Genomic DNA, 13,323 nt, shown 5'->3' on the forward strand with positions numbered 1-13,323 from the left:
GAAACGCCGAATGGGTAAAACGGCATATAATTTGGCGGTAGAGCTCTCCATTAGATTATATCTGAATTGTTATTTCGAGTGCCAAAGGTCGCCCGTCTTGTGTCGTCACTCAAGAGCGCAACCTGTCCAACCAGTTCGGTAAAGTCAGAGGTCACTGGATTCTCCAGCTGAAGGGAAGCTGTCAGCGATGTTTACCTGCGTAGGATTTCTTATATCCGTCCTGTTCCTCGTCCTTCTGCCCTACGCTCACTTCGGGGTACTGTTTGAACTGGTCTGGCCCAAGAAAACCAGTGGTGGACAGACACACCTGTACCTGTGACTGTTGGGACGGTATCTCCAACGGCACGTATCACACGGGCGTGGGCGGCTACGGACACATGTACTTCAACGTCACGCCGGAGACGCTGAGGATGTGGACGCTGACGGTCGTCGCCGTGCTGCTGACGTACGAGTGCGTCACTTACGTCGTACGCCTCGCTCTGAGAAGGAAGATCAGGTCTGTATATTAAATACAGTACAGCCAATGATATAACCGGCCGTCAGTGTAACCAAGAATTCCACTCTACGATAGCTCTTGGAAAAATAGAGTTCTTGAAGCCTTCGATTCGGTCCTTCGATTTTGGTTGATAACTCTCGTAATAGAACCAATTACTATTTATTTTTCTCTTCTGTGATGGTATTACATGGTATAAAGTTGGTGGGTGTAGTATTTAGTACGTCTACCAATTTATTAGTCACTTCGCACGTCATGCATAGTCTGGACATTTTTCTTTCGTCTTAGGTCGTTTTGCACATCATAGAGGGCCTGCAAGGGGGGGGGTCCCGACAACGCTCTACGCTGAATTCGGAAACCCTCGAGTACGCTTTACGATAAATTCCAAGTGGCTACAACGCATTACGTAGAATTAAAACGGCGAATACGCTCTACGCAAAATGCGAAGAGCGGTCCGTCTACGCTCTACGTAGAATTAAAACGGCAGATTACGCTCTACGGAAAAGGGCTTGCGGGCCCCCATCATAGTCTTGTCACTTTGCACATCATAGTCTAGTCAGAGCATAGTCTGGACATTTTTCTTTTGTCTTAGGTCGTCCATGTTCATCCTCCTACTGACCGTGATCCACTCGCACTACTACTCCTGGTGGGTTTTTATCGAGTACTACAACGACGAGTCCTACTCCCAGTGGTGGCGTCAGCTGGTCTTCACCCTGACAGAGATGGCGTCCACTGTGGCCGTGGTGTCTCAGTTAGACAGGGCTGTGCCCCTCTCTCCTCGCGCACTCCTGACTGTTGCCAGTATTGCCTTGTTTCACGTCTTGACGACAGGGAAGACTCAGTTCGTGGAAAGCGTGCTCCAGTCGAAGGGGAAGTTTCACCAGCAGTACAGGGACGCTGCGTTCATGACGTGTGATGTCGTGTTACTGAATATTTCCTCCATGGAGTTGATACGGCTGTGGTGTCGGGGGGACGCCGCCGCGAGACGGAACTACAGAACTTTCAAACGCGACGTTTTATGCTCCGCTGCAGTTACAGCTGGACTTCTGGTAGCCTTTAAACTCGTATTTGATTCAGCTGAGCAGTAGATGTGAGAATGACGTCTAGGGTCTTAGCATATATACAATAACGTTATAAACATACATTTGAAACGCGACGTTTTGTTCCCAGCTACTAACTTACAGCTGGACTCTATATGATTCAGAAGTGCAGTGGTCATGAGAATGGTTCCTCGAATTTTATCTTGTGTCAAATCAGCATACCAAACCTTTTAAGAGCAAAAGAAAAATATCCTCCAACGCCTAAACAGTAGAAGTGGTAGACAATTTAGTTACCTTGGCAGCTCAATTCCAAATAAGGACTGAAGTGTTGCAGACACCGTTGTAACAATACAATGCAATGTATCAGTCACACGTTATAATAATAAAATATATACATGATACAAATCAATTAATCGTCTTAAAAATGTCTTTTTTTTAAAATACCTTCTGTTCTGTATACCATGGACCCATGTGTATACTAGTACTTCCTATGATCTTGTGTTAGGGGTGCCGATATAGCTTTATGGTGGTATAAATTTGGACACCCTAGCGACATGCTTTAGAGCTGCAAGGGCATTGTTGACATAACTTTGGAAGAGGAAAATTTCCTTGAAAAGAGTAATGGATTTTCACAAGTTTTGGCACGTAGGTTACTTAGGTGGAGATGTACATACTCGTAATCATGCCAGCTGGAACTTCACTTGCACCATCAATGGTGTGTGGGTAGGAGAGATTGACCTAGCTGCATCAAGTTATATTTGACGTGAGGATAAGTCTGCCAATGCCCATCAATTTTGGGCTCATATCAGTTCTCCTTAGTACTCCAGTGAAACCTTAGCTTTGTGGTCTACAGTTATGTGCATGCTCTAGGTCATTTTGTAGCAGGTAGCGTTCTGTGCATGCTCTAGGTCATTTTGTACTTGTAGCTGATAGCGCTTAAGTAGGGAACCATGGGTGTAAATTTGTCACCTAGGTGATTGGTTAGGCACTGCAGATGTATAAAACAACTTGCTACTGTATATGCTTTCATACATCTCCCCAAAACCAAGAACCAGTTAGTGTCACTTAACTCAAATTTCTCAAGGTAATTTCCTCTTCAAAACTTTCCTACATGTATTGTTATTATTGATATCTAATGCAGCTTATAGATGTGTAAATTCATCAGCCCAAAACCAGCCGACAAGAGCACTTAATGTCAACATTTTATTCTTTCTCCCATCGAACTGCCAAAAATTTCTGTACCATCAGCACGGGCTATTTACAGCTCCGCTACCAGAAGTTTCACTCCACCACAGATGACTAGTAAGCTAAGACTATATATTCTTCACATTATCTATCACTGTATCTTCAACTGCCAATCCTGACACCTGAGGCTGTCTGTCAAAGTCAGAAACTGGTCAGTCTATTCCAAAGGTTTGTTCCATTCAATTAAACACGTCCCTGAATGGCCATGCATGGCATTGTCATCAAGGGCATAGTGAAATATTTACCTATGACCATGTAGCTGCCAAATTGCCCTTTCAAGACAGTTCACAACCTTTCTCAGGTGTCATTCATTGCTTGTAGACTTATGCTCACCCTCGTTGTCATTTAACATCCATTTCCACTGAAACAAATTGCCTCACACACACAGTATTCCCTGGTCCTAGCCAGGCTCAGATATAAAACTTGACAGAAAGAAATACAGTGCAGGATTAAACAGGAGCCATTGCTGAGGTTTAAGACCTTTATTAGTCATGCAAGTCAGCCAATAGAGATTCGTTTGTCTAAAATTTGATTCTAGTGGTGATAAAAAGGTCAAGAGACACACAAACAACAGAGCCATGATTATTAAATAGCATCCCTCACGTCATGACAAGGAAGATGTCTACTAAGACTTGTCCAAACAATGATTCCTAATTGTACAACTCAATGATTTCTACATGTTGATTTTATACTCCCTTCAGTTATGCCTGTACAATGTGCGTGACATAATGACCTATTTCTTTTTTTTTTCTTCAGTTTTCAGAGCTTGACTAAGATATGAGGGATGAGGTAACAAATCACTCCATTTGGTATAGTTGGCAGATACTGTACTGGAAACCTGTCTGATTTCTATCACTGCAGAGATATCTTACAATTTGTCAAGAGCTCCATTAAGAACGTCTTGGCATCCTTTCTTAGATTTAATACACTTTATTAAGACCTTAATTAAAATCCTTACATATGGTGCAGAAGATCAATGTAAGGGTGCCAAGACATCCTGTATGCTAGCTAAGTACAGATTGTGAAGAGACCTTACAGTGCTGTGTATAAATAGCACAGATGCTGCATCTTAAATGATCTTCTTGATCTCATCATACAGAACGAGCACGAAAGCTCCACCCATGCCACGCAGGACGTTGGAGAAAGCACCCTTGAACAGAGCTGCACCACCCTCATCCTTGATGATCTTACGCCAGCAATCCAAGGTGTTCTTGTAAATCAACTCCTTCAGGCCGGACTGCATCATCATACGCCGACGGACCGTGTCGAAGGGGTACGAGACGATGCCGGCGCTCGTGGTCACCACCTGGGCGATCATCCACGACACGACGAACGGCGTCTTCTTGGGGTCAGGCATCATGCCCTTGGCGGTGTCGAAGCAGCCGAAGTAGGCGGCACGGTAGATGATGATGCCCTGCACGGACACGCTGAAGCCTCTGTACAGACCGTACAGGCCGTCGGACTGGTAGGTCTTCATGATGCAGTTGCCCAGGCCGCTGTACAGCCTCTCGCCGGGGCCCTTACCGATGTCGGCAGCCAGACGTGTACGGGCGAAGTCGAGCGGGTACACGAAACACAGGGAGGTGGCACCAGCAGCACCACCGGAGGCCAGGTTGCCGATGAAGTAGCGCCAGAAACGCTTCTTGTCTACGCCACCCAGGAACAGCTGCTTGTACTTGTCCTTGAAAGCGAAGTTCAGGGCTTGTGTGGGGAAATATCTGGAAGGAATTTACAAACTTCTTGTTAGTATGTATGCTTCTGTTGAACAATGGGATACACAGCACAATAGCAACAAGTCCATATCTATCCCTTGTTTACTAAAGCACAAGCCTTACCTGATGACATTAGCCAAGTTACCACGCCAGAAGGACAAGAAGCCCTGCTCCTTGGGTATCCTGGTCACACAGTCGATAATACCCTTGTACTTCTTGGCCCCGGCAGCTTCCATCTGCTTGGATGCATCTTGCACCTGGGTGAAAACAAAGCATGAACATTGAGTAAATAAAGAAACTCAAGCTAATCATGCTTTTTGCATTAGTGCTATGTAAAACTACTTTTCTGACAAGATTTAACTTGACGCGACCATCCAGTAGTTATGTGAACAGAACTGAAGGCAACTTAATGGGAGTGTGACTAAACGAGGAGGGGCTATAATATAATATTGATTTTCTTGAAGTAACGATTTTGTAGATAACTGGGGTAGGTAAGACTGATTAACATTTTAATATTGTTCTTTATGACTGTCAACAAACATACCACAACCAAGTGTACACTACACTTAAACGGGTGTCCTTCTCAATAGTATTCAGTGACAGTACTACTACAGTATAAAAAGGTCAAAATGGCCACCACTGACTGGAATCCTGAGCCAATCATGCTGTACAGAAATTGTCTGGACAATTATCTGTTATTACGTGTGACTAACAAATCATTGTATTGGAGTAAACCCAAAGCAGCTCATTAATATAAATGACTTGTTCAATTCAAGTCCTCGGCTGCCATCTGCCCTCTACGGTAATACAGTTTTGTTACCAGTTAAAAATAGGGGCCCAGGCCTGGCAATGGGCAAACCCGCATACCAGAAATATAGTACTGATATGGCCATCTGCATAGATCTAGTCCCTACCAGTTTGGGACAACCAAATCTGTAGAGGACAGACTGGTCACCTTCACCACCTTGGTTTCAGTTGTTACATTGGCTTCTACCTCAAACAGAATTTCAGAACCAACACTTCGGTCAACCATATACTGGTATGATCCTTTATAGATACAACAGGGCCTGTAGATACCGCAATGTCTTCAGAGAATTAATAAAAATTTGCAATTAGGCCTCTTTTCTGACAAGGTGCAGTAACTGTGTTACAGCCAAAAAGGACAATCAAAAAGTGGCATTATCAACGAAATCAAATTGACCCTTCATATAAACATCTACTGATATCAGATGTGAGGTTGTAACACAATACAATGTAAACAACTGCCAATGCAGGGTTTGATGTCACTGGAACATTGTCTCCCTAACACACCAAACACAGCTGGGGAGGGGGCAATCATCTAACCGACTTCTTTGTTTCAAATTCAACTGATATTGGTAAGTGCCTAGTCTCCAACACTTCACTTTAACGGAGTAAACTTATTGAATCCTCAAAAATGAATATTGAAAAAGATTTACATTTCCTATAACTGCACATTGAAACTCTGACCTTCGCTACTGAGGACAAAGGTCATCAATCCAAAAATATTCCTTGTTACAGTGATTCACCAAAGTCTTGCAACAGAGGCACATTTGGAGAAACTTTTCATTAACCTTAATATAATACTAATTTGTATAAGATTTCCTGGCTTGGAAAAATGTCTCGTGCAGCGCTGGACTGTTCTGCTGCTCTTCACTGGTTCCAAGCAAAACCATAGTTAAGCATTCCAGATTTGTTGTTTCAATAACTAATTTTGAATTTACAGACTGTCTTCGAGGTTACAAAAAAAGTTAAGCTTATATGCCGTGTGTTCATATAGCCATCCTGCAGTACACGGATTAAATGTTGTAGGCAGACTTACCAGACAGTGCTGTACTGCTCTGAAACTGCTTGACCTTTATTGATTCAGAACCATTACCCTAATCACTCTTTGGACTTAGATGGTGCCATAGCATAAGGATCATTGAATGGATCAATACTTAGACATCTGAACATCCTAAAATTTATATTTGCCTACCTTCCTGGGTCACTTACATGCTTATTTTCCATAATTTGTTCATGGATAATCACATATAGAGGGACAAAAACCATAAAATATTTCTTGTAGCCTACATACTGTAGAGAATAATTATGGGCATTTTCGAGTCGACGACTAAACGTACATGTATTTCGAGAAGACAGCATGATGCATTAAGTATTCAAAATGGGCCCTTCAAAATGGACTCTTTGTGCTACTAAAAAAGCATGTAGGAACATGTAACACATAATTTGTACAGAAAATAATCCACACTGGCGGATTCTCAAGAGAATTTGTTACCTTAAAAATAAAAAAAAAACCTGTTTCTCAGTATACTATGACTGAAATGGGCTGTTCCAAAAAATAAATGTGGAGGGGGGGTGGAAGAGCTTGGATTTTCTATTTTCTGACCCCCCTTTCATTGCTATCCGAGTACCTTGACCCCCTTTCATTTCATCCATATCCAGGTGTCTTGACCCCTTAAAAATGTTATCCAAACGACTTGACCCCCTATAATTTCATCCAAATCCAGGGTGAACCCCTCTCAATCCAAAATCCACACCCACTAACCCCCTTAGGTAAAATCCGACCTCTTCCACCCCCCCTCCTCAGTTATTTTTTTGAACGGCCCAATGAATCAAGGAAGATAACCTTGACTCGGTGCTACTGAACTTTTCCCACCGTTTCCTGCCGGAAGTGCGTCAGAGGACATAATGGCTGCCCACGTGTGGGTCTGAATGTTCCACCACTTCTGTACATAATTACTGCAGTAAAATCTAGTACAGCGGATTCGGTACCGTTCATTTCAGAAAACGTACTCGTGATTAAACCAGTGAAATTCAGCGAAGAAACCACCTAGTTCACGCTTTAGCGAACAACCTTCCACTATGCAAATATCGCGTGGCGGCCATGACGAAGAGGCCGCCATTTTTGTGACCGGCATTTCGCTTCCAAACACACAAAAATGAAAAGTTCACCTTCCCCGCAAATCTTAAACTTTGTTCCTGAAGGTCACAAGGGTATAGCGTCGGTTTCAAGTCACTTCTATGGCAACCTGCTTCGAGACAAAAGCGAGAATAATGGGCGGTGGATTGTCTTTCTACCGGCGCCCGGCGTCCCCTCAGCTAAGGTTTCCATGTCGCCTACAGGGGTCACCCGCAAAACCCTGACATACGCGCTTCTTTGGACAAATTTTCCAGTCATATACACAATTCTACAAGTATGGGTGCAATAAACCGTGAATAAAGTGAGTTTGGTGACCATGCTCGGCTGTATTTCGTACAAAACCTTGGGACATTTGAAGGTCACATGACCGCAGCCATGCCGCCATGAAAAAAGCCGGGTGTGCATGTCGCCCGGCTTAGCGTACTGAAAAACTGCGTGGCTCACCTGCAGAAGCAACTTCACTCGCTCAATGGGGGCCACGGCCGTCTTAGCGATAGCCGCAGAGATACCACCGGCAAGGAAGTCCTTGAGGAAGCCTACAACTTGATCCGAAGCCATGGTGCGTTGTGTCGTGCTCCGCGCTCGAAGTGCTCAGATTGCGAAAGGAGGGTGGGAAGATGGCGATGGGCAAACCGTGACGTCATGTACACGTGATCGGCGATGGCTCTGCTACATCTTGTGATTGGCTATAAAATGAGATATGCCTACGTTTCGGCAAAATGGACCAATCATGGCTAATGTTACAGTCGCGTACACCTCCAAATCGGACGACATCAACATGTTATTCTTAGTAGGGGTGTAATATTTTTAAAATGTCAATATCGATACAAATATGACTTGTACTCAATAGATTTGGAAAAGAACGTTTTATCATTAAAGGTAATTTGTTTCAATCGCCCTTTTTGACCTTCTATTCCTATTTGAACTCAAATTTTTACAAAATCTTCCCAGTGTTAAAAAGTTGGGTAGGTCTTGCCTGCTTGGTTGCGTAATCCAGGTGGCGGGTTAATGCTTGACCTAAAAACTCTGCACCTGTCAAGCCCCTCCCTGCTTGTTCAGGTGTACTGTTCAGGTGTACCAAATTTACACTTGATTTATAATGCTATTGCAGAGTCTGCCCAACATGGAAGGCCAATTAACATAAATCGAAACTACTAGTACTTGATGGGAGATACTGTTAATAAGTCAGACATAATTTTAATATTCCATAGTTAAAACATTTGCACAAATTATGTCCTTGAATCTCATAATTGAATTAAGCATTATCAATTTTTTTCTTTCAGAATTAAGTTTGCAAGTCATAATTTGTAACCTACAAAGATACAGGTTATAGCAGCTGCACATAACATTACATGCACTAACTCCATGACTGTCTACTAAGTGCTACTCATCACTGACATCGAGGTAATTCTGGGTGTCCCTGACCTTTCAATGACTGTTCACATGTTGGTGGACAGTTCATGGAGTTCATTCACCCATTGAAATTCCTGGCAAATTACAATTCTGAATTGTTTTCAAAAGGCTGCAAAGTATCAGTTTTGCAGAGATTCAATAGGGTTTGAAGCAAAATGAGTTGTTACTGCTAGACTACTAGTACATGTATACCCATCCGGTTTGCATGGCTGTAGGTCAAACTACTGAACTACATGAAATGTCTGGCCGTTTCTAGAATCATACCTAATTCCTTGAGTAACTGCTTTTCCATGTACTTCTTGATTGAACCAAGGTTTTATCAAGATAAACCTCTTTGATTGATCTAAAATGCATCCATGCAATAAAACATAGAGTAAGGTAGTAGGTTTACAGAAATGTTGTTTTATTCTTCTCATCATGAATGGTGACTAGTTGTCTATGACACAGAATTCAGATGGTGACATGTATGTAGGGCTTTCCATGGAGTATATACAAGCGGTTCCCATTCTGCAATGTCTCAAAAATACTCATAACCATATACATGTATGATTTTCAGGGCATTTTAACTACAGGTATTTGCCTCTTGTTCCAAGTGATTGTACTTCAGCAATTTCGCACTTGAATGTGTGATATTGGGTGACTTAGTGTATGGAAATGAAAATGAGATAAGGCAAGCTGACTGAGAAACATGCTGATGTAAACTAAGTTTGCCTTCTTTGCATAAGTTTTCTTATACTAAAGACTCACAAGAAGTCTTACCGGCCATAAACTCATCCCAAAGTTATATCAATGTCTCAGAAGTTGTGTGCATGTAATCAAGTTATGTAGAAGATGAGTTATAATGCACAAGCATTACATTTGAAAATACATGTATAAAAGACATTCAATTTACCCATGTCAAAGTAGAGGAAAGAACAGAATACAGTAGATCTAGTTACCATTCAAATGAAGACAGGAAGATTTATAGATGCCCTTTCAGCAAAATAAATACACATTTTGCATAAAATGACACAATATACTTAAACACATTTTTTCTTCTGCAACATTTACATGTGTCATACCTGAATGCAATCTTTACTACATGTAGATTTTTTCCCAATGCAATGATACGGAAAGTATAGCTCAACTTCCATTTCGTTCCATTCCATTCAATCAAAATATTTATACATTCTAGAGTACTAATTACAGAGAATGTGTTTTGTCACTCTTAAATCTTCATATAGTTTGTGAAGAAAAGCCTGGTACACAAATCATTACAGTTGTCAGGACAAAGAGATTTTAGGTCTAGGGTAGGACATATAACATATCACACTAAAGGTCACTTTGGAACAATGTGCATTCACAGATATACAACTGAATGACATACATGTATACACAAAATCAGAAAAATAATCTTTGAAATAAATCTTCAGGTTCATCAATAGCAAAACAATACAAGATATCAAATATGGCTTACCTTCCAGGGACTTTCATACATTTTTCCAATTTGCAGCCATCTTAATGGAGCAAATAATATACTAGTAATAATATTTTGAAATTTCCTTAGAAATCTTTTTAGTCAAGCAAATGATGCATGCTTTAAACACATAGGAAACTCAGTTCCATAAATACAATTTACACAAGTTCAAGAACAAAAATTTATGAACAAAGGAAAACAACACAACAATTATTTCAACAAGATATACAATTCAATAATGGCTTTTAGCAAGTTCTTGATTTTGCAATGGGGGAGAAATTGTTTTAACAGTTAGGTTGTTGGGAGTTAATAACTTTATCTCTTATTCTCTTTTTCAAGACCTTATTCCGACTATGAATCTCAAGTCTTTATAGAAACATGTCTCTTTTCCACATATTTGTATACAATTCTTCAATGTCTTATACTGCAATGTACTTTGATGTCTGATAACAACAAATACATTAAATAACCCACCACACATTGTAATTTACATACAAGCATACACATTTTGAAGTTTTGAAGTAGGAAGTTTAGGATCAAACATGTAATGACTACTCCACACTTCACAGCAATCATGATGGAAGTCCATCTCTCAACAGCAACTAGTCCTTGAAATCAACAGAATATATACACTGATTTTGCAAGAGAATATTAAGAAAATTTACCTTTTTTGACTTTATGTCATGCTTGGTGATAACTATTTACAATGTGATTCTGAAAAGATAAATGCAACCATGTAACCTTGTAAAGATGTCTAAAGAGCTTTGTGATCAAACTATTCATATACATGTACATTAAAAAAAAACATCATATCATAGAGTTAGTACAAGCCTTTGCACAGTGTTCTTTTGTTTCTAAACACTGAAGAAAATCTTACCTCTTGTATTTTCACATGTGGGCTTTGGTATATAAGTTATTTTATTGTAATTATTACAAACATACACTAAACCACCGAACAAGCTAGAAGTAGTGTAGACACTTGCACATGGAGGATTAAGGGTGAAGTAGTGAGAATATGAGAGGACGAATATTAATATCCTCTGACCTCACCTGTCAATACTCATTTGTCTCTAGCTCTGCAAACTAATAACGTGCAAATTTCCCCATTTGTTCTCTGTTCAAAAGCTACTTAGTGTAACTATAATTTGAAACCACATTCTTCACTCATGGTCAGTGTTATGTACACTCCATTTTTCTTACAACAGTTTTGGTAAATCCCTTCTCCACGTATTCCCACACTATTGTTTCATATATCTTTTTTGACATATATTGTCTGTTGTTATTGGCCACCAGAATGAAACAGATGATCTGTACATCAATGTACAATTGACTTACAGTGGGCTTTTAAGTATAATTTAGCACTGAGTGACTTGGGCAGCCTGTGGCTTTGACTCCAGCCTGCTTGTTAGTAATAAGCAAGGGGTCAGAATTTCTGTCATCCCTGTTACCAACATCAACTCTGGCTAGAGGTGTCATTCAAATAATAGCACCTAGTTTCCTCTGCCTGCAAACAGACATGAAAAATTGTCTAACACTTTCTGGGTCCATAAAGGAGTAAGTTTTCTGGTCTATTTCACTACAACATTTGTTGTCCTCTACTTCCGAGTGAAGGAGCAAGTTAGCCACAGCTACTTCCAGACCAGCCTGACTGTCAGCCAGCCAGCCAGTCCTGTGTCTAGTTCTGCTTCTGTTCCTCCCGAGGCTGCTGCTGATCCCACAGCTCCTTCTCCTTCTCCAGTCTCTCCCGCTCCTGGTCCTCCTTCTCCTCCAGATCCTCCTCAGCATGGAGCAGCTTCACCACTTCCCTCAGCTGGGACTCTGTCAGGTCAACGTCCTCCTCAAGGATCATCTGTATCGCCTGCAGGAACAAACATGGAGCTCACGGGGTGTTTCAACTGTGCATCAGAGAGACAGCCTCTAACCAGCACATCGGCAGAACGTACTGCACGATACTCAATGTATTGTGAATAGCACTTTGCGAGAAGGTCTCATATAAGGTAGTGTTGGAGCATATAAGGTTAACAATCTAACAGTAGTTTCAAAATGTTACGTCTGAAAAGATATTGTGTGCAACAGGCAAAATTCTGATGCAACGTTGAGCAAACATCCAATGAAAACTGTTTTGCCGATATTCTATTGACGTACTGCTCTAAGCCTCTAACCATGCCCATTCCCATTCCAAGAACTACCAATAGGAGCTCAGGATTCTTTGTCACTATGGAAACTAGTCAACTCAGCGTCCAACACCAAGGTAACAAACAATTTTCACAGACAATAGTAGGGTCCGTGTTAGCCCATACACATAAATCAACAGGACTGAGATGTTCCCAATCCTCCTGACTTTCATGAGTTGTTGGCTAATATTGTTGTAGTCAGATTAGCTCCAATCTTACCTTATTCACTTCATTCAAGCGGATCTGTCCATCATGGTCATCATCCAACATCTGGGCGATGTGTTCCAGCTTCTGGTCAGATGCCATGTCCTTGGTGTCAATGTTCTTGATCTTCTTCAAGACTTCCACCAGTTCATCTAAGGTCACCAGACACTCCCTGGGAGTTGACATAAATGGTTGGTTACAACTGGTACAGTTCTATGTTTAACTTGGTGACATGGTAAGAAGTTTAGTAAGTGAAATCATTACTTAACATCAGCTACAAACATTTGCAACATGGTGCTAAAAAAAGAAACTAACAAAACTATGTTAGTAATACCCACTTAAACAGTGCTCACTACGTACCTGTATGTTAGTGGCATACTGGCATACACCAGGAAACAAGCTTTAGCTAACAAAGCCTTCCCATCATCTACATGTATACCTACAACATTATAATTTCTATCATCTTTTGTGGCAGTTCCTTTTGGTTTCCTTAAAGGTGTGGAACAGGAGATAGTTGTATAGGTAAAGAGGAGACCAGTAGACATGAAAAAAAAATTTTCTAGCAGAAGGAGGAAAACAGAACATTCTGACAAAAGAATTTGAAAGTTTAAGGTACAGTCTGCCCGTTGATGAAAAAGTTGGCAC

General features: G+C 41.1%; 2 protein-coding genes and 1 pseudogene across 2 annotated transcripts; 1 reads left to right on the forward strand and 2 right to left on the reverse strand.

Moving 5' to 3' along the window:
* Nucleotides 1-100: 100 nt before the first annotated feature.
* Nucleotides 101-2,887, forward strand: LOC109478322 (annotated as a pseudogene).
* A 358-nt stretch (nt 2,888-3,245) lies between these two features.
* On the reverse strand, nt 3,246-8,071 carry LOC109478327 (ADP/ATP translocase 1-like). Its single transcript, XM_019779827.1, has 3 exons — nt 7,876-8,071; nt 4,614-4,747; nt 3,246-4,496 (listed from the first exon to the last, which is right to left on the reverse strand). The coding sequence occupies exons 1-3, from the start codon at nt 7,987-7,989 to the stop codon at nt 3,848-3,850; spliced, it is 897 nt and encodes a 298-aa protein (XP_019635386.1). The 5' UTR covers nt 7,990-8,071; the 3' UTR covers nt 3,246-3,847.
* Nucleotides 8,072-9,234: 1,163 nt separating this feature from the next.
* On the reverse strand, nt 9,235-12,887 carry LOC109479146 (LETM1 and EF-hand domain-containing protein 1, mitochondrial-like). Its single transcript, XM_019781021.1, has 2 exons — nt 12,694-12,887; nt 9,235-12,158 (listed from the first exon to the last, which is right to left on the reverse strand). The coding sequence occupies exons 1-2, from the start codon at nt 12,862-12,864 to the stop codon at nt 11,976-11,978; spliced, it is 354 nt and encodes a 117-aa protein (XP_019636580.1). The 5' UTR covers nt 12,865-12,887; the 3' UTR covers nt 9,235-11,975.
* Nucleotides 12,888-13,323: the final 436 nt, after the last annotated feature.

Source organism: Branchiostoma belcheri, unplaced genomic scaffold, assembly GCF_001625305.1.
Source record: "Branchiostoma belcheri isolate BF01 breed outbred unplaced genomic scaffold, Haploidv18h27 scaffold106, whole genome shotgun sequence".
NCBI lineage: Eukaryota > Metazoa > Chordata > Leptocardii > Amphioxiformes > Branchiostomatidae > Branchiostoma > Branchiostoma belcheri.